Source organism: Parambassis ranga, chromosome 16 (assembly GCF_900634625.1).
Source record: "Parambassis ranga chromosome 16, fParRan2.1, whole genome shotgun sequence".
Classification (NCBI taxonomy): Eukaryota; Metazoa; Chordata; class Actinopteri; family Ambassidae; genus Parambassis; species Parambassis ranga.
The window spans coordinates 21,266,526-21,292,944 of record NC_041036.1 but is presented as its reverse complement, the minus strand read 5'-3'; the positions used below and the strand labels follow the sequence as shown (position 1 = coordinate 21,292,944).

The 26,419-nt window shown below is 41.1% G+C and overlaps 2 protein-coding genes across 2 annotated transcripts; both read left to right on the top strand.

Annotated features, from left to right (window-relative positions):
• The first annotated feature begins 538 nt into the window (after positions 1-538).
• LOC114448433 (macrophage mannose receptor 1-like) lies at positions 539-6,550 on the top strand. Its single transcript, XM_028425357.1, has 10 exons — positions 539-908; positions 1,466-1,744; positions 1,888-1,976; positions 2,052-2,136; positions 4,234-4,284; positions 5,184-5,222; positions 5,364-5,762; positions 5,860-6,201; positions 6,287-6,372; positions 6,455-6,550. Exons 1-10 carry the CDS (start codon positions 539-541, stop codon positions 6,548-6,550), a joined length of 1,836 nt encoding a protein of 611 aa, XP_028281158.1.
• Positions 6,551-11,530: 4,980 nt separating this feature from the next.
• Positions 11,531-25,668, top strand: LOC114448128 (retinoic acid receptor beta-like). Its single transcript, XM_028424873.1, has 8 exons — positions 11,531-11,728; positions 16,935-17,095; positions 18,310-18,451; positions 21,282-21,448; positions 23,500-23,676; positions 24,129-24,333; positions 24,420-24,578; positions 25,092-25,668. Exons 1-8 carry the CDS (start codon positions 11,566-11,568, stop codon positions 25,241-25,243), a joined length of 1,326 nt encoding a protein of 441 aa, XP_028280674.1. The 5' UTR covers positions 11,531-11,565; the 3' UTR covers positions 25,244-25,668.
• Positions 25,669-26,419: the final 751 nt, after the last annotated feature.

Here is a 26,419-nt window from a genome sequence, read left to right as displayed (position 1 = left end):
TTAAGCTTTTATCGAGAACTTTAACAAGAGTGTTTTTGGTTTTCATTTGTATAAGCCCTACTCCCTGTGTAAATTGGTCTTTGTGGACATCATGCAAAATGGCAGAGAAGTTGAGAAGGGAAAGATGTGCATTTTTGCATGCACAGTTCTAGACAGGATTGAATGGCACAATAAGAAATGTTGGTTGTGATCAGCTTGCCCTCCACTCTGCCTGGCGGAGTGGTAGATGTAGACTAGAGAACGTGGGCAAAAAATCTGTGCGGCAGTAGGTTAGACATCCGTTGTGTCAGGCACTGTGAAACTTGCTGTTGCTCTGCAGCTCTGACAGAGGGTTTGCAAGGTTGAGGGATAAGAAACTGCTTTATGATGGTAAACAGAAAGGGGGAGAAAGAGACAAAGCCTGGAGAGGTTACATGAGCAGGTTTGGATTTAATGCTGCTGTGTTTAGCTTCTTATTAAGCAATGTTTTAATTTACTACACAATAAAATGTTCTCTCTATCATATTCAGGTTTGAACCTCAGCTCCCCCACGTTCCCCATGCGCATGTACTATTATGTTAATCTGAAAATGACCTGGACCAACGCTCAGCAGTACTGCAGAGAGAAATACACGGACCTGGCCACCTTTGAAAGCATGGACGACATCAGCAGGCTAAACTCAACTTTTACATACTCATGGGCCTGGATTGGGCTGGAAGATGACCCAAAATCCTGGATGAAAATCATGGCAAATAACAGCAATTCCTGGAGATGGTCCACAACTGGTGAGACCAGTAAAACTACTTTCAACATCTGGCACCCATCAAATCCAGACAGTACAGATGGAAACGAGACCTGTGTTGCTATGACTGAAGGAAAGTGGTATGACCTGAACTGTGATACAGAAAAGTTCTTTATGTGTTATGAGGGTAAGAAAAAGATCTGTGTTTATACTTTACCCACTGATTGCTTTTTCACTGCTGTGAATGTGGTCTGAACATAAAGCTATACTCTCATTGCTTTATCCAAATCAGTACATCTAATTTTGCAGTAAATTTGCCTCCTTTTCTATTGCACATTACTTTTTAGTTAACATCACTAAGTCACACTGCTGCATGGTCGGTTGATAGCTACCTTGCAAAGTTCTAGTTACTTTATATAATCATCAGCTGATGTTACATCGGTCAACTAAAGTCAGACATAACATGATATTCAGATCCTGAGGAGACAGGAAGTGTTGAACTATTTCATTCCATTAGTGTTATGTGTTGTCAGTGTGTTGTTTCTAAAATTCAGCTAGATGGTGTAATGAAAGGTCTATGCTATTTTCACTTGTGGTACAAACCTACTGTACTGATGACAAAATGTCCAAAAGTCTGTCCAAACATGGAGTGCAGTTTATGAAAAGGCCACAGATGTCAACAATGCTGTAACAAGGGTTTTCTGGTTGTCAGATTCACATTAGCTTCTTTTCATTCTGTTGCAGTTACAGGACAAAACACAAAAAGATATGTGTACATCAAAACAGCAGCCACATGGAGCAGAGCTCAAACATACTGCAGGTCCAACTTCACAGACTTGGCGATGATTGAGAACACAGCAGAGAACACTGCAGCCAGCGCTGTAATGCCAGCCATTGATGAAGCTTGGATAGGTCTGTACCGGGTGCCCTGGACCTGGTCTGACAAGAGCAGCAGCACCTTCAGAAACTGGAGACTTAACAGCCCAAACAACTATATGGGCAACCAGTACTGCATGACTGAGAGTACTGCACATGTTTGGGATGATGATGACTGTTCTATGAAGTATGTTTTCATCTGCCATCAAGGTGACTGTCCAACACACACAGCTATTTCAGGTTAGTCCATGCTGTTGCTGGAGCTCTGTGACTGTGTGTTTGCTGTTCAGTTTCAAAGCGGAGGACCACGGTGAGGATGACGACTCTGACGGCTGCTGACCTAACAGATCCAGCTACCAGCAGCCTCTTCCTCCAGCAGGTAAAACGATCAAATGACAGAACATGACATTAAAAAGAGATCATTATGAATAAATGTGTTTTATTCCTCCTTCAGCTCAATGCCATGCTAAGAGCTCAGGGATGGACTGACCTCAATCTGCAATGGAAGATTCAGCCCAAAAAGAGACAAGAGGGAGGAAGTGATCAGTTGTAATGGACGTTTCTGCTGTGTTAGTCAGCCTGCATGTTTTCATAACTACAGTATATAACACGACTATCATCATATAAAGTGTGTTTGGTAATTTATTTTAAATTATATATTTATTGCAGTTATGTTGAGTCTCACTGGCTTTAGCTATCAGATGAAGAGATATAAGGCTTATTTGTGTGTTGTATGTTACTGATTAACTACTGTATATAGGCTGTGCAGAGGGACATATATGTGTGGAACAGAACATTTATTGGACACAAAGTTGATAAGTAATGAATAATTTGAAAACTACAACTCCATTCCAGCTTCTAAATGCAGGGATGATAGATTATCAGGGACAACAAGACTGGATTAAAGATAACACTTGCATTTAACTTTATATGAAAAAAGCATGTCATCAAATAATCCCTACGCAATGAATATACACAATTTGCTACAATGTTAGTACGCATTTAATCTTTGATACTATTAATGTCTTACTGTGGCAATATACAGACCATGATGGGTATGAAGATGAAGTGTTGTGATACCATGGCCCTATCCTGTGATATTTTATTAGAATTGTTTGGGTTTTTGAGTTACAGCTGCATGACCTCTGGCAGTCTTTGGGTGTTGGTAGATCAGGGTCACTGTTGCAACAGGTGAGATAAAGACTACATGTTCCACCAGGAAAATCTGCAGCAAATCTACCAGAAGGAATAGAGCTTCAACACTGTGACAGTAAAGTAAAAATTTCTTTCACTATTTTTGCAGCAGTTTAGCAACTTGTGTCACAGATGACCCTCACTAATGATTCCCTGGAACTCCACGAGATCTGTGGCTGGTGTAGGTCAATTGGACCCAAATTTTATCCAATTGGCCAACCTCTACTAAAAACTAAAAACAGGCAGATGTTTCATGTTGCCATATTTTTATGATACATTGTGTTTACTTTACTACTTTGAGTCTTGTCCTGTGGAGGTTGCTCTCCTGTGCTACCTTCACCTCAAAGAGAAAGAACACCCAACAATGTTCACATCTCAGACAGAGAGGACAGATAGAGAAGTCGAGGAAGCATCTATGTTAAGTTGGTCGTTAGCCAGTCGTTAGACACATCAAACACACTCTGTCAGACCAACAGACATTTAGAGCTATTGTCTTGTAAGTTTCACAGAGCCCGCCCGGCATATATACTACAGTGTTTTCAGTGGATATGTATGTGTAGAAACAATGTCATGTTTGAAATAATGTCTACCAGCATTTCAGTTTTTCATTTGAGTAGAAGGCCTCCAGAATTATCACAACAGCAACAGCAACTGTTGACATTGTCATTCAAAACAATGTCATTAGACTGCATGAGATGCAACCAGTTGTGTGAGACGATGCAAATTTTGGGGGGAATCAGCAGCGCCATGCTATCCACCCTGAATGAAGCGCGTCCTCCAGTGCGAGAGTACTCAGCAACTCAGAATGGTTTAAAGAGCAATGTTTTAAGTATGCACATAACGTATGCAGTTATTGCACATTCAGACACATTTGCTGGTTGTTTACAGAGAAATATGATGATATAGAATTTCTGAAAAATCATCTGGGACAGTCTGGGAGAGTCAGCCCATCGCCATGTTGACAGTGCCTGAGATAGTCCACTTAAACTCCTGGTCAATCCAAATACAGGCAAAGACATGGAGGGTGAATGGAACTTACGTAAGAGCACAGGCAGTCGCACAAGTAGGATGCTCTTGCTGAGTCAGCACCTGCATGACACTCAAAGCTGCTTTTTACAGCACTGTTTTGTTATATAAACATGGAGATCTGTGGGTATTGACTCACATTTGGAGCCAGCCTCAAGAGGCTGTGGGTGGTATTACAGTTTTTGAAACTTTCTTATAGGTTTCATTTCTCTTGCCACTTGGTGCTGTGAAGTGTTGGAAGTGTGTGGGATGGCCTGTGAGACTAAGCAGTGTGTATTCCCATCTGGTGCAAGCATGTGTATAAGTGAGCAGGGGAACAGAGTGGAGGAACTGGGCCGCAGTGTAGGAGCAGTGAAAAACAAATATATCAGGGAGTAACATCCTGTTCTTGCTCCCAGATTTGGTAGTAAAGTGAGTGGGATTAAACACAAGAGCCTGCACTAGAACAGCGTTACTCTGTGTTTCAGGTAGGAGCACACAAGGCACTACACATGACTGCTTTATGATGAGTCATTAGCCGGCTGTTTTCAACTGAACTGAAATCTTGATATAAGAAATCTGATGACAAGCACCTCATGATATGCTACAACTGACCATAAAACCATGTAGGATTGTTTACTGTGGAATTTAATTCAGATCAATCTGCAGTTCCTTTTTCCTGTTTGTTGAATTTAAAAGATATTCCACTTCAGTAATTTATTGTGGAGGATGTGATTTTTCAACACAAGCTAAAGAACAGAAGTTCTATATACTTGTGCACTTAACAGTGTTGCCTAGAGCACTACATAAACTCAGGATGAAGGTCATAGGCGTCTTTGCATATTTTTCATATATGCAAAGACGCCTATGACCTTCTACTACTACTTGAACTACAAATCTATGAAGTGGAGGCTTGACTGCAAAGAGATCAGATCTTTAGGCTGTTGGATTTAAAAGCTGTGAGTATGGCTTTTGTACTTCCAGATAACCAGAATACTAAAATACCATCCACCATCTGCCATCTAGTTTATTAATTTGATAGGAAGCCCTTTCAGCCTATTTAGTGGTAGCTGTTTTTCTCTGAATGTTACGTGGTTGTACAGCCTACAAGTTGAAGAAAGCTGTATTGCTCCCTTGTCTTGAATATGTTATGTTCCTATCTAACAGAAAAACAGGTGAGTCAGGTGATGATGTACAAGTTAAAGGCTCATAGATTAAAACTTTGGTTTGGATTATGTATGACCATTGAATCTATAATAATTATTATATAATATTTGCTTTACAAAGATGAATATTTGTTTTTATTAATGGCAAGCTGTATGTCGACAGCATGGACAGATAACTTCCTCTCTCATACTGATTTTCTCTTTGTTTGCCGTAAAGCCAGAAATGGATCAAATTCTATCTGTGATTGTCCTGTTCTTTGGTAAGTCTGTTTACATAATCTGAAAACATGAAATATGTGACACATCCTCAAAAAAAAGTCTAATGTCTGGCTGCCTTTAGCATAAACATTCTAAGTATGCCACACCAAACTAAATATAGTTCTTTTATCATCAACCTCCAGGGTTCTGCATCCCTTCTTCTGACCAGCTCCGCCGATTCCACTATGTTAACATGAAAATGACCTGGAAAGACGCCCAAAGTTACTGCAGAGAGAAATACTTGGACCTGGCTATCATCACCAGCATGGAGCACATTGGAGCGTTGAACAGACCTCCTTTGGATACCGGTGGTGCATGGATTGGGCTGAAGGATGACCCAGCAGCCTGGAAGGGAACAATGGGCTCTGCTGGGAACTCCTGGAGATGGTCAGCGACTGGTCAAACCAGCAAGACTGGTTATCAAAAGTGGAGTCTAGGCGAACCAAATAACAAGTATGTGGAATACTGTGGGTTAATGAGCTTATATGGACAATGGACTGACTACAGTTGTGAACATCTGACAAAATTTGTATGTTACAATGGTAAGACAATATTATTAATATTATTGTATTTCACCTGTACATCTTTATGTAAAATAGTAATTCAAAAATAATTTTGTCACTTTTTTGTCTAATGCAGAGACAGAACCACAGGTAAAGACGTATGTGCTCATTTCAACTGAGCTAACATGGAGTGACGCCCAAGCCTACTGCAGAACGCACTACACAGACCTGCCTACAATCGAGAGCTCTGAAGACAACAACAATGTTAACAGCATACGAGGTTCTGAAACAGTTTGGACTGGACTGCACCGAGTGCCGTGGACTTGGTCTGACAACAGCAACAGCTTATTTAGAAACTGGGCCCCCGGAGAGCCGAACAACGCTGATCTTACCCAGTACTGTGCAAAGGAGGTGGATGAACATAAATGGGATGACTCAGGTTGCAGTAATAAAAATGCTTTCATCTGCTATCAGGAAGGTAACTGATCACTGTGTTACTTTTGTGTTACGTTCTAGTTAACAGTCTCTGTGTTATTTATGACTTTATTCTCCATATCTTGAAGAAAACTACATAACTGTGGTGAGAATCACGGTTCACACTGATGCTGACATGAAGGACTCGGCCCTCAGCAGCCAGATCCTCCAACAGGTACAATTCTTTCTTTATGATTATAGGAAAATCTAAGTACTGTAACAACAGAAACATGTTTATTTCTTCTATTCCTCCTCAGCTAGGTGCATTACTAACAAGACTTCAACCAGCTAACATCAAGCTGGGATGGAAGATGCAGCCCAACCTGAAAGAACACAGTCATTATGCAGGATAATAATCCAAGAACCAGTGGTTTCTGAATAGCATAAAGCATCTTGCCCCAGGTAACCTTTTTCAGTAAATAGTTCTTTCTGTGTTATTGTTGTGTGTTTGCTGATGTATAAGTTCACACCGATCATGTAGGCTAAACACAGTACCTGAGGTATAAAGGACAATATTCTGAGCTTTTTCCTCTGATGTGTCTCTATTCTTTACATTGATAACAGAAAGATCATAACTTAATGCAGAGAGATGGTGGTGGTGTCTACTTAATAAAGTAAATGTGTTCCATATGGAGTCATATTTGTGATGTATTTTTACCTCTTGCCACTGATTATTGGCTTTTGGGGAGTGTTGTTGCTTGTAGGTATAGGGGCCAGACAAAAAGGCACCTGGGAAACACACACAGACACACACGCACACAGAAATGTACAAAAATACACAAAGTCCGAGTTAGCAGCTATCCACACAATGACACACTCCAGGAGAATTAAGCAGATTGTGGTGCTGCGATGCCCTCACACATGCACACTGTAACCAGGTCTGACTGTCTTTTCTCACTTAATCACTCCTCAAATACTATATATAGTAGTATCTGTGGAATTTCTTATTATAACTGGAGCAACACTAATGTAAATACATGTGTAAATAAATACATACATTTATTTCTGAGAAAGTAAATCTGACCTTTGTCAAATTTTCCCCTTTTTGCATTTTTAAATGTGAACATTTTACATCTCAAAGGCTACACTGCAACAATAGGTAGTTGTGGGACTCTCTTAAAGGAGCTCTGGGTTTTAAAACTGTGAGTGGCCTCATTTTAGGCCTCAATGCAACTCTGGCATTTTTTATATTGTAACATGTGGTATATAGGCCTCAAGCTGGGAGGAGGGGAGGGCAAGTTAACCTGCACATATATATAGGGCTCCCTGCAGAAGGAATTTTCTAGTTTAAGTAAAGATTTCTTATGCAAACTAAGTCACAATTTTGAAAGTTATTAGTCAAAATGAATAGAAAGGGATGATTAGGATCAGAAATACAAATTAATTAAATTTAAAGTAATTATTATTCATTATTATTGTCTGGAGTCAGGAACATTTTATTTACTAACAAAATATTAATCTTTGCCTTCAATTGGAAAATTTGAACATTTGCCATAGTTAATGTACAGTAACCCTAACCATTAGGATTTGGCTTCACCTCTCACATCCCACCCTTTTTTCGGTTTTGGGGTCAAATTAAAATGTGGCCTTTTTCCAGTAATCATCCTTGTGTTGCTTTGCCACTTAAGTATGTTTGTATGTTTCCTGGTTTATTCTGCCCTTTTTTGGTGTTCCTGTTTTATTGTGAAAGTGTTTTACTTCCTCCTGTGTTTCCCTCTTTGTTGATTTCCTGCTCTGCCCTAATGCATTTTAGCCTGTGTCTTCCTGTCTCTCCCTAGTGTCCTTAAGGGGTTTCCCTTCACTCCCTGCCAGTCTGTCTGTTCCCTGTGTGTTCCAACAAGCATTCTAGTTTTAAGTGAGTTTATTGGATCTTCTTGTGTTTAGATACTGTATTAAGATACTGTATTAATACGGCTGTGTCATGACTAGCAAGGCGCGCCACAGGCTAGGGTGAAGTGTCTTGCACACAACAGTGACTAGGGATGGGGATCGAACCACCAACCTTCCGGTTACTAGACAACCCTGCTATACCACTGCGCCACAGTTGTCCCCGTGTTTGACCCATGCCGGTGTTTTTGGATTCTTCTTTTGCCTGCTCCTTTGTTACCTTTGCCTTTTCAATTAAACTTGGATTAAGTGCCCTCCGCTGCATTTTCAGTCCTGCATTTGGGTCCTACTTCTCACTTACCCCTGACTAAGATTTGTATGTTTGTATGTTTATGTTATGATTCAGAGAAATGGTTGCTACTCGCTCTGAAGAATAAAATATTTTGTAGTCATAATTGACTTGTTGTACACGTTTTCAAGCTAAGACGTAATGTGGGTTTAGATATGTGACTTAATCCCTCTAAATTGAATTCAAAACCTTTTTTCAAAACAAAGCTTGTCCCATGTCACTATTAGGGCATTGCACAAGTTACAGGCCAGAGAATATAACTCTTATCGCCCTAAGATGTTCCAGAAGGGAAAAAGTCACACTGGAGTGGATTTTAAAAGCCTTCAGAAACTCAACAACATCAAAGAGGAGTCTGACTTACAGAGAGCCCCTATAAACAACTTCCTGTCACCCATGTGACAGTGAGGAAAAAGAGATATATTGTGCTAATAAATAACCCCTCTGTGGTGGCAAGCTGCAAGTGAAAGTTTACAGCTGGTTGTAAAGAAGGAAGCTGAAGGCTCTGGATCTGCTGCTGGTCAGAGCCCACCTAGCCATTTGGTGCAATGTCATATTAGGACTTATCCAACACCTCCCAAACCTACCACTGTGACACAATTTGATTTTTTATTCATAGACTTATGATAGATGATTTCTGAATGTATCATCTTGCCATAAAACATATACGCACATATAAAACATGTATATTCCTTCACCCAGTGCCTAGTAAATAATGCAACTCTAAGTGCAGGCGAGTAATGTGCCTGAAAGCTTTTTGGCAATGACTATTAAACAACATAAGGTAAAAAGAGGAAGATGTTACTGCTACCATGCTGTAATATTGTGTGGTAAAATACACTGAAGGTCTGCAGGGGAACTTTTTCAAAAAATCACTGTAAATGTGGTCCAAGCTGTTGTAAGGTGATGGTTTTTGTATCATATAATCAGTTACCATGGACAGATGGATTTTTTTTTTTGCAGATTTTTAAAAAAAGAAAAAGCATCACATGGCCCTCAGTATCAGAGCCTTTGCTGTGACTCATATATTTACCTCAGGTGCGTCCATTTCTTCTGATCATCCTTCAGACGGTTCTACACCTTCATCTGAGTCCAGCTGTGTTTGATGATACTGATTGGACTTGATGAGGACACACACCTGTCTATATAAGACCTTACAGCTCACAGTGCATGTTAGAGCACATGTCAACAAGTCTGTGTTTTTCTGTCAGTATGAGGCGCTGTGTGAACATTAATGAGGAAAAAAGAACTTAAATGATTTTAGCAAATGGCTGCAATATAACAAAGAGTGAAACATGTAAGGGGGTCTGAGTGCTTTCTGTACCCACTCCAGTCCCAAAAACACAAACGACCAATAAATATTGGGATATGTGATTGAGATTGGTTAATATTAATATATGATGATATTAATATTAATAAATGGGATGGGGGAAGCTGAGGATGGATGAAAGAAGGGAGGACAGGGGAAGACGGAGCTGAGAAGGAGGTCCAGCAGCAGCAGCAGGCTGCAGGAATGTTTCCCATGCCTGTCCTCTGTTTGACCTCGCCTCCCTGGAGAGTGAGAGATACTGGGAGTAATTAGCCTCTTTTAACATTGGAGCTGTGCTGCCTCTGCGCCTCAATGGGGTTAGCAGTGGCATTGAGGGAGATCAAGTGTATTTATATTTTCAAACAAAATAGCTTTTTCTTCGGTGGTATGAGCCCATAGCGCACTGAGTCTTTTAAGGGGATTATTTTCAGACGATGCACATGTAGATTCTTTTCTGTGTCATTTCCACTTTCTTTCATTACTGTGTAGGGAAACAGATCCCCCAGCTACTCACGCACCAACCCATCTTGCAGCTGACCTACTTAATCATCTGGTATTTAATTATGGATTCTCCTATCTACAAATATTTCTCACTTAAAGTCGAGGATCAGGAATTAAAGAGGACATCGATGAAGATGAACAGAGCCTTTAGAAGTATTGATTTTTGTTAATGGCCGCATGCTCTCAATCATGGAATGCTAATGCTGGGTCATTAGTTTTACCTGCTTTGCCTTGATGTCCTTTATTTCAAAGGAATCAGGGTCCCTATAAAAAAAACTACATGTGCTCCAGCAGGATGCTGTCAGGAGGAAAGTTGTTTTTTTGTAGTAGTGGTTTTGGGGGAAAGGGGGTTAAATTAGCATACTTCCAGATGTCCCAACTAAACACTAGTGCCATGTCCAGAGAGGCTGTATGACATCATCATAATGTTGGATTGACTGACTTCTTGTAGGACGCCCATCTTATGCAGGAGGGTATGTAGGCTATATAACACTAACAGCAATGCTAACCTCATTATACCCAGTGTCACTTTAGTAGTGGACTGCTACTGCAGTATTGTCTTTAGAATACATTTAGGATAATATTAACTCATCAAAATATTTAACTGTGAAACACTCACACATGAAACACACAACACAGGATCAATACAAAACATCTCATCTGCAGTCATCAGGATGTATTTGGGCACAGCTGCCACCTGTCAGCCTGTTCTAGTGGACCTTGTTATTTTACAGTTCTTTATGTTTCCAAAGACTCATTAAGCTTAATTCATTATCAGCACTTCAGTATATTTACAGATACAGAGGAAAACAGGGAAGGTGAGGTCTCTGGCGTCTTCAGGTGCTCTTAGTGATGTTGTTTATGTTGTGATGTGCTGTAAAACAAAACGCTGCAGACTGTGGTGTTTCTACGTCACTGGCTCTTGTAAACTAGCAATTCTCATTCTGTCAGTGTAGTATCATAAGTTGTACAGTGGAAACTAACAAACTAACAAACAAACAAACATAGGTTTTAGTTGGATTCCTCCAGTGTGCCGCTGGAGTTAGGCTGTTTGGGACTTGTGCGCCGCTGCTGGTGATGTCAGACAGCGGCTGGGTCATGTGAAGGGCAGCGGCGGAGGTTCACGGAGAGTTCAGCCGCATACATTAGGTAACACCGCTCGCTACATAACAAGTATGAAGCAGGTTGAGTTGAGACATTCGTCAATACTGAGGAGATAAGAAGTCCCGCAGCAAACTTTGTTATGTAAAACACCTGCAGACCTGCGTGCACGGGCTGGGCTGTGTTTGTTTTCTGCGCGCTCACGCCCCTATGCGCGCAGCTCAAGCCATGCGTTACTGCTGAAGCAGAACAACCGAGAGCAGCCTCCAGAAGAACTCCTCATCATGTTTGACTACATGGAGTTTCAAGTGTTCGGTCCCGGGGAAATGGCGGACCTCTACAGCGCCTCCAGCCCTGCGTGCATGCTGCAGGACCAGGACCAGGACCTGGCTGCGTTCTTCCCAGAACTGATCGAGTCGGACTGGCAGGAGCACCGGTGCTCACAATGTAGGTGGAAACTGGTGATGTTACTCTGCAGGGGAAGAAACATATGGAAGATTTGTTTTAGTGTGCAGTTATCAGATTATTGACATTGTGTAAACAGATTTAGGTCTGTCTGTCTGCTGGACTCCCTCCACCTTCAAACCCTCCTGGTCCTGTGCAACTTTGGTACATATCAGTAGTTTGCTGAAAGATCAAATTCTAAAGATGCACTGATAATAGGCAGAGCGGGGTTCATACAGACATGCTGCATATAGTAGATGGTGTGAGGTAAAGACCAGCTTTCATTGTAAACAGTGAAAACAATGCGACATGAGACAATAACCTTTATGCACAAAGAGAATACATATAAAATATATTAGCAACAACTTTAATAAGCATACATAAAACATTTGATAGGTCTCATTTATTAAATTAGCACATCAAATCATAAGGAATTATATAATGTTGTTGTGAATCTGCTCCTAGTTTCTGTTCCTGTGGAAACAAACGTCAGATTTCCTGCAACACAAAGCATGAAGTTCTCCTCATGAGTCCATGTGGTTTGACCCTTGCGGCTGTAAATACATATATATTCTTTATTAATACAGATCAAAGTGGTCTTCAGTAATACAGGCGTTCATGTGCCTTTTTCACACCATCACATGACCTGCTGCTTGTAAATGGAGAGGAGGTGTATGTTTGTGTCTTTATTAACACTCTGATGCTTTTAAGAGTTTTATACAGACAGAGACATGAGAGGAAAGCAGAGTGACTGTGTGTGAGCACCGTCTGGTGGTCTGTGTGTGGGACGGGCAGGGCCGGTCAGTTTGGGGTCACTGCGGGTTCACGGGACGGTCACCATCTCAGCAGGTCAGAGGAGAGCCAGACCGATGCCAGCGATAGAAGGAGAACTTTAAAAAACCACACAGGTGCAGAAAGATGTGTATACTGTGTTATTTCTGTGATTAAACTACAGACAAATGTTAGGCTAGCAAATGTTATTATAGCTCTATATAAACAAAGTAAATATCTTGGACAGCCGTGCACAGCTGCAGCGCAGCTATTCAACATATTTTTTCTAGGTTTTTCTTATTTCTTTCACATACAAAACCAAACTAATTAATTTCTACTAAAGTATAAATAACTCATAGTCTGATTTTGGAAATATTACTCTTGTAAGTACCAGGACTACAAATTTGTGCTGCTTTTATATCTCAAATGAATCATATGTTTGTGGAAAAAACTCCTGAAAACTGCACCTAAATTGATATTAAAAAACTATTTTCATTTTTCAAAACACAGAAAAACAATCAAGTAACCAGCTTCAGCATGTAGTGAACGGGACTTGAATGCATCCTTCTATCCTCCGGCAGACTTTGTGGATTCCTTCCAAAATCTTTGACGCTCTAAAGATTCTTTGTAGATGTAATGTTTGACTCTCACAGTGCATTGTGGCATACATCAACCCACACCACCAAAACTGGGTTTGGTGCCCTTCCCCCGACCAAACCACTTAATCCACTCTGCCACACACTCTTGTGTTTCCTCGTCCTCCCTCTCTCATCAGTCAGTTGGGCTTGTGGCATGCTTCTGCATTGTTTCGTGTTGGGGAACGATGTGCCTGATGGGGGTGTCCGCATTTGACCCACCAGTTCCAGGTTCAACTGGAGGCCACGGGTTTAAGGGGATGGAGATGAGCAATTTTTCTAGTTTTGTCCTCTTTTCAAAACAGCTTTCTTGGGTTTTTTTCTGTCAGGTCCTGAACGGTGAAGGTGGTCAGAGAGCCAGCAGGGAGGCGAGCGAGCCCACAGACTGCTGCAGGTCTCCTCTCAATAAGTGCTTTTAGAAAGGGAGGGTTGTGAGTTGTGATTGATGGAGAATGAGACATTCAACTGGAAGAAATGTAGGAAAAAGCTGCACTAAAACAGGCCACTTTGTAGATATTGGAGCAGTGAGCCCAGCTTTCCCTCCACAGAACACTCAGTCTGCTTTCTACCTCAGTTTGGGTTGTTTAGGCACCAGAATCCGACATGCTTTATTAACCCCAGGGGAAAGTGGCCACTGATTGATAGAAAGGTTGTGAAACACTGACCTAAGCTACAAAAAGATAAGCTAAAATATTTCAGCTTACAGTGATGAAGAAGCTTTAAAACTTAACCTACCGTTCAAAAGTTTGGTCACTTGGAAAAGTCTTTATTTTTTTTCAATGAAGATAACATTACAGTAATCAGACCTACAGTCTAGACATTGTTAATGTGCTAAATGACTGTTCTAAAAGGCTGCTTTTAATGGAATACAAAGGTGTACACAGAGTGTATACAGAGGCCCTTCTGAAGAAAAGGTCTACTACAGCAGACTGTCTGGAGATGCTGTATCACAGTTTAGGACAGTAATCCCACCATACTCCCTACAGTCCCATGTATAAATACTGAAGGGGTACCAACTTAAATATTACTACTGCAGAAATGGACTGTTTTGTCAGCTTTAGCTATCAGGCACCAGTTCTATGGGACCAGTTACCAATCTGGGTTCGAGAGGCAGACACCGCCTCCACCAGACCAGACATAAACCCTTTGTGTTTAGTAAGGTGGGTAACTAGTCTAAACTAGTGTGTAGAGAAGTTAGGTTTAGATACAGTCACTTGTTGACATGGCCTCAGCCACAGGTAGAACAGGTGTCATAGGGCAGATACAGTGCCTTGCGAAAGTATTTGGCCCCCTTGAACTTTGTGACCTTTTGCCACATTTCAGGCTTCAAACATAAAGATATAAAACTGTAAGTTTTTGTGAAGAATCAACAACAAGTGGGACACAATCATGAAGTGGAACGAAATTTATTGGATATTTCAAACCTTTTTAACAAATAAAAAACAGAAAAATTGGGCGTGCAAAATTATTCAGCCCCCTTAAGTTAATACTTTGTAGCGCCACCTTTTGCTGCGATTACAGCTGTAAGTCGCTTTGGGTATGTCTCTATCAGTCTTGCACATCGAGAAACTGGAATTTTTGCCCATTCCTCCTTGCAAAACAGCTCGAGCTCAGTGAGGTTGGATGGAGAGCGTTTGTGAACAGCAGTTTTCAGATCTTTCCACAGATTCTCGATTGGATTCAGGTCTGGACTTTGACTTGGCCATTCTAACACCTGGATATGTTTATTTGTGAACCATTCCATTGTAGATTTTGCTTTATGTTTTGGATCATTGTCTTGTTGGAAGACAAATCTCTGTCCCAGTCTCAGGTCTTTTGCAGACTCCATCAGGTTTTCTTCCAGAATGGTCCTGTATTTGGCTCCATCCATCTTCCCATCAATTTTAACCATCTTCCCTGTCCCTGCTGAAGAAAAGCAGGCCCAAACCATGATGCTGCCACCGCCATGTTTGACAGTGGGGATGGTGTGTTGAGGGTGATGAGCTGTGTTGCTTTTACGCCAAACATAACGTTTTGCATTGTTGCCAAAAAGTTCGATTTTGGTTTCATCTGACCAGAGCACCTTTTTCCACATATTTGGTGTGTCTCCCAGGTGGCTTGTGGCAAACTTTAAACGACACTTTTTATTGATATCTTTAAGAAATGGCTTTCTTCTTGCCACTCTTCCATAAAGGCCAGATTTGTGCAGTACACGACTGATTGTTGTCCTATGGACAGAGTCTCCCACCTCAGCTGTGGATCTCTGCAGTTCATCCAGAGTGATCATGGGCCTCTTGGCTGCATCTCTGATCAGTCTTCTCCTTGTATGAGCTGAAAGTTTAGTGGGACGGCCAGGTCTTGGTAGATTTGCAGTGGTCTGATACTCCTTCCATTTCAATATTATCGCTTGCACAGTGCTCCTTGGGATGTTTAAAGCTTTAAAGCTTTTTGTATCCAAATCCAGCTTTAAACTTCTCCACAACAGTATCTCGGACCTGCCTGGTGTGTTCCTTGTTCTTCATGACGCTCTCTGTGCTTTAAACGGACCTCTGAGACTATCACAGTGCAGGTGCATTTATAAGGAGACTTGATTACACACAGGTGGATTCCATTTATCATCATTAGTCATTTAGGTCAACATTGGATCATTCAGAGATCCTCACTGAACTTCTGGAGAGAGTTTGCTGCACTGAAAGTAAAGGGGCTGAATAATTTTGCACGCCCAACTTTTCTGTTTTTTATTTGTTAAAAAAGTTTGAAATATCCAATAAATTTCGTTCCACTTCATGATTGTGTCCCACTTGTTGTTGATTCTTCACAAAATATTACAGTTTTATATCTTTATGTTTGAAGCCTGAAATGTGGCAAAAGGTCACATAGTTCAAGGCGGCCAAATACTTTCGCAAGGCACTGTACATTCTTAACTTTTAGCACAGCTATGCTGCTATAGGCCTACGCTGTCAGGGGACACAAACATGATCCACTGAGCAGTTCCCTGTCCCCTCAAATCCCCTCTGACCCTCTGACCTCTCCTCTATTCTCATTAGTCTGGTTCATACTAGTGATTCATGTCAGTAACTGTGTTTACTGTCTTCCTCATAGTTTTGTGCCTCTCTCTCTCTCTCTCTGCCTCTAGACCTGCATGCTGACCTGCAGTCCGGCCCCTGATCATTCCAATGCTGCTCAGTGTCTGCTGCTCATCTTTGTTTTAATTATAATTATGTATACTGATGAAATATACATCTGCATATAAACACAGTAGCTTCAGCTTGACAACATCAGCCGTCATATGTTTGTTCCTCTCTCCCTCCTTCATCCTCTCTGTCCGGTCTTCCTCCACACCAATGACATCAACATGTGCTGTTTTATCTTTGCAGCAACAGTAAAATTTACTAGGTGCACACGAAAAACAATATTCAGGGCCTGACCTTGGGTCTTGGTAGACCTTGGTAGCTATAACAGTTACCCAACATGGTGTTGCCAGCAGATTGACTTTTGTCTTACTAAAGACTCAGTTTTATGGTTCTTGGTGCCACAGTTTTTGGCACTAGAATGTTGGCTGCTTTGTGCAAGCTAATCAGTTTGTGTGTACATGTGTGTGTGTGTGAGACAGAGAGAGAGAGAGAGAGATACGTTGATAAGCGTGGTGTAGATTACATGAAGTCCAGGGCAGGGAACAATGGAGAAAAACATCTTTAGTGATGGCTTGGCCTCTCTCTGAGATGTGACTGTGACTGTGGCTTGTGTAAGAAATTCTCGATGACTATATAAAGTTCTGAGTGTCTCTGTGTCACGTTGTATGATGTCATGTTGTGTGTTTGCAGCAGTGGGAAGCCAAAGCTCCAGCTCCACCTTTAGCTCAGACGACCTGTTCACCAGCCCCGCCTCCCCACCTCCGCCTCCTCGCACTTACAAGCCGTGCTTTGTGTGTCAAGACAAGTCTTCAGGCTACCACTACGGAGTCAGCGCCTGTGAAGGCTGCAAGGTAACACGCCAGGCCTGCAGGCTGCTTCAGCACTCCTCCTCAGGTTCCAGTAAAATGGGACATCAAAGTTAACACATGTTGCGATGATAAACCACACTCATGTGTGTGTGTGTGTGTGTACCCCTGCACATGTGACAAGGATAAGGAGAGAGTACTGTTTTGTTGTTGTTTGAGTAGTTTTGTCCCAATTTTACAAACACAATTTACAAGCACCTATCCAATGACATGGTCCAAAAGCAGCTCCAAGTACACTCTATCATTGTTATTAATTACCACACACCTTTGTAAGCACATCAAGCTAGCGTTTGGCTACCAGCCATCTTCAGGCCATTGGTGAGCATCTGTGCTCCTCTTTGTAGCCTGTCCTGCCCTGTTCATGCTGCTCGGACCTTGGCCAGTTTCTTGCACTTTCTGTTCCCTTTTTTGAGAAATGAATACTGCCACCTGCTGATGCTGAGAGCATGATTGTTGGTTATATATAGTTTTCTGTAATTTCCCCAGTGAAATATACCAGCATCTAATGAATGTAACTGTATATTAATGCACTTCAAAGATTTGACTGTATTGTTAATTCCACCAGATGTGTAGGACATACAGAGGAATTACTTAATTTCTCTCTTACCTTAGCGTTATAGAGCATGCATTGAAGTAGTTCAAATAAATAGGAATATCCATAATAAAATAAAGTAGACATGTTGATGAAGATTCTCAGTCATCTACGTCATCATACGTAGAGAAGATTGAAGCAAGGCGTCTGGACTTGTAGAGTTTTCTAGAGTTTCTAGAGTTTTCATAAACCATGTTTCCCCACCAAACAGTTAGAACTGATGAAGCTGCTTGGATGAGCAGTGAAACGTCTTCTAGAAAACTCTACAAGTCCAGACGCCTTGCTTCAATCTTCTCTAAAAAATAAAGTAGAAATAACAAGTTTTACAAGAGTAAAAATATAAAACATAAGTCAAATCTATCTATCTGTTAAGGTTTAAACATCAGCATTTAAGGTGCAAAGACTGACAGTAGCATATTGACAGTAGTGCAAATGACCAGGGTGCAGTGGCACATTGTCTTTTATTTACTCTTCCAGTTTTGAGTTTCTTTAATATTGCTGCACAGGCATCATTATACATGAATCATCTGTTATTCATGCAGCATTTTCTACATTATCTCTGAAATCATGAATCATTTTGTCTTCTTGCCTGTTTGTGTCTCTGCAGGGCTTCTTCCGCCGCAGCGTGCAGAAAAACATGGTGTATACCTGTCACCGCGACAGGAACTGCATTATCAACAAGATCACCAGGAACCGCTGTCAGTACTGCCGGCTGCAGAGGTGCTTCGCTGTGGGAATGTCCAAAGAGTGTAAGTAGTTACACAAGTGTGAATATCTGTAGCTGGAATCACTACACCTTCAAGGACTCATTTGTTCTACATCTCTCAATTAAAGAATGAACCCACAACCCAAGAAGATTCTGTAAAAATCAAACAAAGCTGTACTCCCTCTACTCATGCATGTGAGAAGATGTCACATGACAAAGATCCAGCAAGGCTGATCTGCAGGTGTTCTACTCTCTAAGGGCAGAGTGTATAAATTGGCTGTAAAACTGCAAATGGTTAAATTTACTAATTTTCCTGATTTCAGTTTATGTAGATTTTCATTCATGTAAAATTACATAAAAGCAAATGAATATTTTTATGATTTCTGTCTTTATAGACACCGCTGTGTGTACAGAGTGAGTACTCTGTCCATTAGTCCAGGTCAGGGTGTGTATTTATCCATCCAAAGATATCTTATCTCCTGATTTGTTTGATTGTCACTACACACTGGCATACTAGCTCTCTAATAATGTAGAAGCAAGCCAAGAGCGGCCTAATTATTGCTTTCTGTTTGCCCTCGGCCTTGGCTCTCAGGCAGACTGTGCTAAATTCTTTTAGTGGAGGTTACTGGGGCTGAACGCAGCCTGACACTCTTCAGGGAGACATGCACATACACTTTTATGCATGTTTCCTGTCTGATTATGATTTCTATAAGATGTGTTATTATTATTATTGTTATTATTAATAATATTAGTAGCAATGTAGTACTACACTCATCATATGTCCTCTTCCCTCAAATATGTAGTACCTTAAATAAAATATGTTATTTTTTTCAAGAGGTAGAGTAGTCCAACTGATAACTGTAGGTTTAATGCAATCACTCTCTTAACAGGCACCTATCTTTAATAAGATAGGTGCCTGTATCTGGTATCGGCAACCTTTTTACCACTGATAGATTATGGTGATGTTGTATACATGACTGCATCGTCCAAACGCCTCCAGTCCTTGAACACTGTTTATCACTGTGCCTTGAGGTTTGTGACTGGCTGTACCTGCCTCACCCATCACTGTGAACTGTATGCCAAAGCTCAGTGGCCTTCCCTGAGCACAAGCAGGCACACCCACTGGATGGCATTGGTCTATAAGACCCTCCTTGGTTTGGCTCCACCTTATCTGTGTACTCTTCTCCAGCGAACTACCAGCCACTGTGCCCTACGCTCCGGTGGCATTTACCACCTGCAGGTCCCTCATGTGCGGACTGAGCTAGGAAAGCGGGCCTTTAGCTACTCTGCCCCTTCAGCCTGGAATACCCTCCAAACTTATTTAAACATTTCTGAGCTTATCTCATTTAAAACTTTTAATTCTTTATTACACATTAGGCAAAAAGCATCCATTCATCAGTGCCTGTGTTTTTAAGATATCTTTCTACTGCTGCACTTATTTTTACTGCTCTGATAACTGTCTTCATCTTGTTTACCAACTTTAAAATGTTGTTCTAATGATCTTGACGTGTGCTGCTGACCACTTGGCCAGGTCACCCTTGTAAATGAGATCTGGATCTCACTGGGTTTTTTACCTATGTTATTAAATGTTTAGCAATAGCTGATTGTTTCATACAAAAATGTGGAAATCATTTTTAATGACTGAGTGATACAACCTTTCAGATACTTTAGTAACTGATGGAGCAGTTCTCTGTGAACTCCAGTAATGCTCTAGCGCCTCACCATACAGTGGAAACAATGCCAAACTGTTACCCAGCACTGACCCAGATAATAGTGTGTGATATACTGAATGGGCAGAGTGTGGCGATAGGGCAGCAGTGAAGGATCCACCCAGCCACATGTTCTCATTGTTATGCTTCCACACATGCATTACATAAACACATCACATGTAGCAGGCAGATGGATGCTATGTAACTACTCGCCGCCTTCAGTTAGTGTGTAATATAATCTCTCTTGGAGAGTGTTTACACAATGATGACTGTATGTAGGGCATTCAGAGAGAAGGAGGAGGAGGAGGAGGAGGCCTTTGGAGTGAGGAAGGCAGAGACTGAGGTGTTGTGTAATCCTGAGTTCCCCTGACATGTGCATAGCTGCCTGTGGGCTCAGTCAGTGGGACGCACTGAAAACGTGTTGACACAGTTACCAAAGATTATAAAAGGCTAACCTTGTTAGCCAGCTTCACATGCTCCCTGAAGTAACAGATGATCCACACAGCTCACATGCTTCTACCTGAAACTACTATCAGCCACAATCTATTCAGTCACCTCCGAAACCCTCCGAACAACTAAAGTGACACAATCAGTCTGCGTCCTTTGAAGAATGTGGTCTCTCAGTTGACACACAGCTAACAGCTAACAGCTCCTGTTCTAGGTGAAACATGATTAAGTAAGCTGTTTTGCAAAATTTTTTAATCAAAAACATTTTAATCTAAAAAAATTCCCCCTAAAAAGTGTGTTAATTTTACATCATTTTTTAAAACTTCTTAAATCAGCGCCACAAAAGGTCATTCCCTCCTGTGGCCATCGAACTGTAACACTCCTCCCTCTGAGACCAGACATGATGTACTGTAACACACTGTCTTGTTATTTATATCCATCCTGGAGTTATTGTAGACATTGTCACATTTTACTGCACACAGTTCTCAGGTTGTATTATATATGACTACAGTTTTGACTTGTATTGGATTTAACTTGAATGTTTCTTATAGTTTAGAATTTTATTTAGAATTTTATTCCATTTACTTTTTACCTCATTTTATAGTTCTAACCTGTTTCTGAGTACACATGGAGCAGCTGAATGCAAGCAGTTTCCCCCTGGGATTAATAAAGTATTTCTTAGCATTGATCACATATATTTTCTTTTATTTTCCCCAGCAGTGAGAAACGACAGAAACAGGAGGAAAGGGAGAAAGGAAGCGGTGAAGATGACTATAATGGAGACGTACGAGCTGACAGCGGAGCTCGGCCTCATCGTGGAGAAGATCTGCAGGGCTCATCGAGAGACCTTCCCCTCCCTCTGCCAGCTGGGCAAATACACTACAGTGAGTCACCATGCTATACCTCAATGTAAATATCATCCCACAGTTGCTTTGTGGACATTTTATCGATTGTAGTTGCAGGCAGCATTTAATTTTCAGCATTTCAGCATTTAATGTCTAAAGACATTTGATCTATTTGTTTAAATAGTGCTGTAGGTCAGTGTATGGTGCTCACAGTGGCCGACTGCACAGTTCGAGCTCATGTCTATAAACATAGGGGAGATTTTTAAAAGCATTATTTATTTCTTATTTTCTGATATTCTCTCAGAAATTATTCAATTACAAGGACAGAGAAACAAATGTCATAAACTTCATGTAGTTAGCATTTAGTCAGCTGGGGTTACATGTAGTTATTCATTTACAGATTAAATAATTTTATAGATTATTGCTCCATATAAAGCTGATTTAGGCTCTCGTGGCCGGTACATATCTCTGAACATGTCGCCACAGACATGTGGCAGCAAACACTTTCCAAAGCTGAAAGTAGGAGCAGCCATCGCCATGTAGGCAGAGGAGGCTGCAGAAACATAGATTATGGTGGCAAAAAAAGTCACACCACTGAGGAAAGGTCACAGTTTAATAAGAACAGGAAGTGACGCTGGAACTCACAGGCTCATGTACAGAACGAAAACACAATTCCATAATCCAATGTTAAGGTGCAGTACAGAGCATGAAAGAATCCAAGTAACAAGCTAGTTAGTGTTTTGAAAATGTTTTTTTTCTCTCAAGATACTACGACCCTAACAGCAACCCTGGGATGACAGTTAGTCATATTCAAGGTGGACACGGAGAGCCAGTCTAATTTCTCATTGAACCAAGTTTGCCTTTAGTTTGGGCTTCTACTGATTAAAGGACATGTGCCAAGGTGAAGCACTGCAGAGCATTCCTGTTTACCTTCAAAATGTGAATGAAAATCTACATGAATATCTGCCAAACCTCAGTGACAGGCCAGCACTGTCATCGTTGAAGGTCTGAAAATGTCTCTGTGGTTATATCTGCCAGAGTCAGATTTATTATGTACAAGGACAAATCTTTTCAAGAAACCAAGATCAAGAAACCTTTATTAGGCCCACAATGGGGAAATTGTGCTGTGTTGTTCTTGCAAGAGCTGACGCACTTCCACAACAAAGAAGAAACTGCATCTATTCATGTCTATTCCCCCATTACTGAATTGTAAACAACAATAATAATGGAACAGCGTAATCTGTACTGGCATCTGCTCCAAACATTTTGTGACTACTTAGCCTGGAAATGAGTGATGCCAAAAAAGGGAGACAACAAACGGACTGTTCTACTGTCAAAGAACACTCCCTTTTATTAACAGCAGAAAAAAATAAAAGTCCTTTCTAACCTCTTTAACCCTTTTTAACCAATCTCCACCAAGCTTTAACAGACAGCTGTCCTCACATTTGTCTCTAGAACACTCTGGGATACAGAGGACTTCATGGTCCACTCAATGACTGCACGGTGTCCAGATCCTGTGGCTGTAAAACAAACAAACAATCATCATCCCTCCACCACCGAGCTGACAGTGTGTATGAGGAGTTTCTGCTGAAATGTTGTGTTTGGTTTTCAGCAGACATGGTGCTGAACATTAAGACCAAACAGCTCCACTCTGGTCTCATGTGTCCATAGGACATTGTTCCTCAAGTGTTGTTCTTTGTTCAGATGCAGTTTGAACCTCAGTCCTGCTGGTCTGTACACCTGCTGATGATCGATTCATCAAGGACTGATGATCAGCAGCACCTGCTGCAGCTCACACAATTAAATCCTATGGAAGCAGTAAGAGGGGACGCAGCATTGATCATGTTTTTTTTCTTTTTGGCTTCATTTTTGCAACTAAATAATGTTTTTGTCTTCGATTGTACTTGTCTTGTCTAATAAGACCCACTACAAACAGATGATTTTAAAAACAACAGAAGGGGTAGTATCTTTGAAACTGATTCAGAAAAACTGAGCAGAAAATACTAAAAGAGTGTTTTATATTTCAAAAACATGTTTTTAAAGCAGCATCCATAAAGCATGAACCTAAGCATGTTTTCTTCTCCATTCAGAACTCCAGCTCAGATCACAGAATCCAGCTGGACCTTGGGCTGTGGGACAAGTTCAGTGAGCTCGCCACCAAATGCATCATCAAGGTGGTGGAGTTCGCCAAGCGAGTCCCAGGTTTTACAGGCCTAACTATCGCAGATCAGATCACGCTGCTCAAAGCGGCCTGCCTCGACATCCTGGTAGGTTCTTCTAATGAACGTTTTATTTACACTGGTTTGTTCTATTTTAGGTTTAATGAGCCAAAAAACATAAATCATGTGCTGCTACTGCAATTCACACATTCTGGGTATCATGACTCACGCTGCCAGGCAGCAACTCATGCCGAAAAACAGACCGAAACACAGAGAGAGAGAGAGAGAGAGAGGGGGAGAGACAGAGAGAGAGAGAGAGAGAGAGCTTTTATGCAGATTGATCCTCCCTCTTTTATTCAACCTGTTTTCCATCAGTGATGTCACTCTCTCAGTGGTGACCTCTTATGGGGTCTGTCCAGTCAAAACCAACATTATGATGGTTAGACCCAATAATTAAAAATGTGACATACAATGTTAAAAAGAGACACACAGCTGGAAGGCATCTTTACAAAATATGAACCCTTTCATTACCCTGATCTCTTCTTCCTCATGTCATCCAGATTCTGAGAATTTGCACACGCTACACTCCTGACCAAGACACCATGACCTTCTCTGACGGGTTGACCCTCACTCGCACTCAGATCCACAATGCAGGATTTGGACCCCTGACGGATCAAGTGTTCACTTTTGCCGGCCAGCTGCTGCCGCTGGAGATGGACGACACAGAGAGTGGGCTCCTTAGCGCCATCTGTCTCGTCTCTGGAGGTCCTGAAGTGAAATGCAGCACCGTTGCTGAAGCTGCAGGTCTACTACTGGAAACGATGAAATGTATTGTCCGTCTCTTCTTACAGACCGACAAGACCTGGAGGAGCCATCTAAGGTGGAGGTGCTGCAGGAGCCACTGCTGGAGGCACTGAAGATCTACTCCCGCAGACGGCGACCCAGCATGCCCCTCATGTTCCCTAAGGCCCTCATGAAGATCACTGACCTGCGCAGCATCAGTGCTAAAGGTCAGAAAGGCTTTTCCTTTGGTTAACACACTGTCAGCAAGTCTGAGTACAGGTGCATTATGGGTTCAGTCAGCAGTTGGTTCTGCTTTCTATTAGTCTGCCAGTTAGCATAGCAGCATTACTGTATGTCATTAACAACAACATAGACAATTGCATCAGGGTTTGGATACATATCTTTTATCCTCTCAGAATGTTTTTATGTCATTAGCTTATGCAGCTGGTTGTACTAAACATTTGCATCCTAGCATGCCATCTAACTTTAACTATAACGTTTAACATACATACACGACTTTACAGAATAAAGTGTCAACATACGTTAGACAATTTAAATCTTATTTTATTTGAAGATGATGATAAAAATTCACAACCTGTACAGTTGTCATAACAAGTTTATTTGTGCTGTAAAGTAACACAGCGAACCATGGAGAGTGAGTGACCCAGTGGTCACAGGGAGAAATGCAGTTTATTACACTTCTGCATTGGCCCCATCCTCATTCTTTTTTTGTATAACAGGAGCCGAGCGAGTAGTGACGCTGAAGATGGAGATCCCGGGGTCCATGCCTCCCCTGATTGAGGAGATGCTGGAGGACTTGCAGAACCTGGAGGAAGATCAGAAATCAGTAACCAGCCAGCACACACACACTCTGCCTCCTTACAGCACATGAACTTGCCTGGTTTCTTGCTCTGAAGCTGCTTAACGAACTTTTCTTAACTAACGGTGTAATGTACAGATGCAGTTTACAGAGTTGTTAGTATCTTACCTCAGTTACTGTGGGTAAACTCTCAGAAAGACTAACTTCTATGAAATCCTGCTCCAAAGGACGAAACAAGAGAAAGATGCAGTACTGATCTCCATTTTCATGTTAAACCTCATACTTGCTGGTTAATGGTTTTTACTATATTTATATTTGCATGAGATATCACATGGATTAATTCTTACCTCATTCAATAAATCCTTTAGGATTAGTTATAGTAAGATAGTAAATATATAGAATTGGTGGGATTTTGAGCTTTTTACACAATTTTCTAAATCTCCTGTTTAAGTTCATTTGCTGTATTTGTAAAAAAATAAAATAAATAAATAAATAAAAGGGAAATGTAAAAGGAAAGACTGAATGTTCAGAATTGGCTTAATAAAAAATAAAATAACAAATAAAGGAGCTGCGTTGATGAAAAACAAATGTACACAACACAGTGTTATATGTGCATGGAACAGCTGTGGTGCATTGTTTTGAGGCAGTTATTTGCTTCCTTTACTTTATAACAGGTAACACACCATTATTGGGTCAGAAAGCAGTTTCACTTAAAAAGACATTCCCTTCAGGCTAATCTGTACTTTTGAATGATAAACAAAGATGCAGCTAAAGTCAGTGTGAGGATATTGTCATGTGTTAGCATGCTGATCATTAGGTCAGCGCTGCTAACATTAGTGCCTAATTGATACTCTATTTTAGGGCGCCAGTACAGATTTTAGATCCTTTTAAAGATTTTAAGATTATACGATTTAAGATGTCATGAAGTTGTATTGCAGAGATGTCCACTGAAGTTAGCATGCTTTGCACCACTAGATGGCCTAGTCAGCCCTCAGTCTAACAAGGAAGAAGCAAGTAGTATTGAGATTACTGATATTTGTTTGTAGTATTGAAATTGCCTTGCCGTCAGTGGGGAGCAACATAACCATTGATCCTTATGCAGCTTCTACACTGACTCTTTCAGCCGGTTAACAAATATGTTGACATAACATCATATGATTATGAAATACCTTCATACTGACAAACTATAGTCTGCTACCTTGCTAACACAACAAGCGTATATTTTAACATGGGAAAATACAATGTATA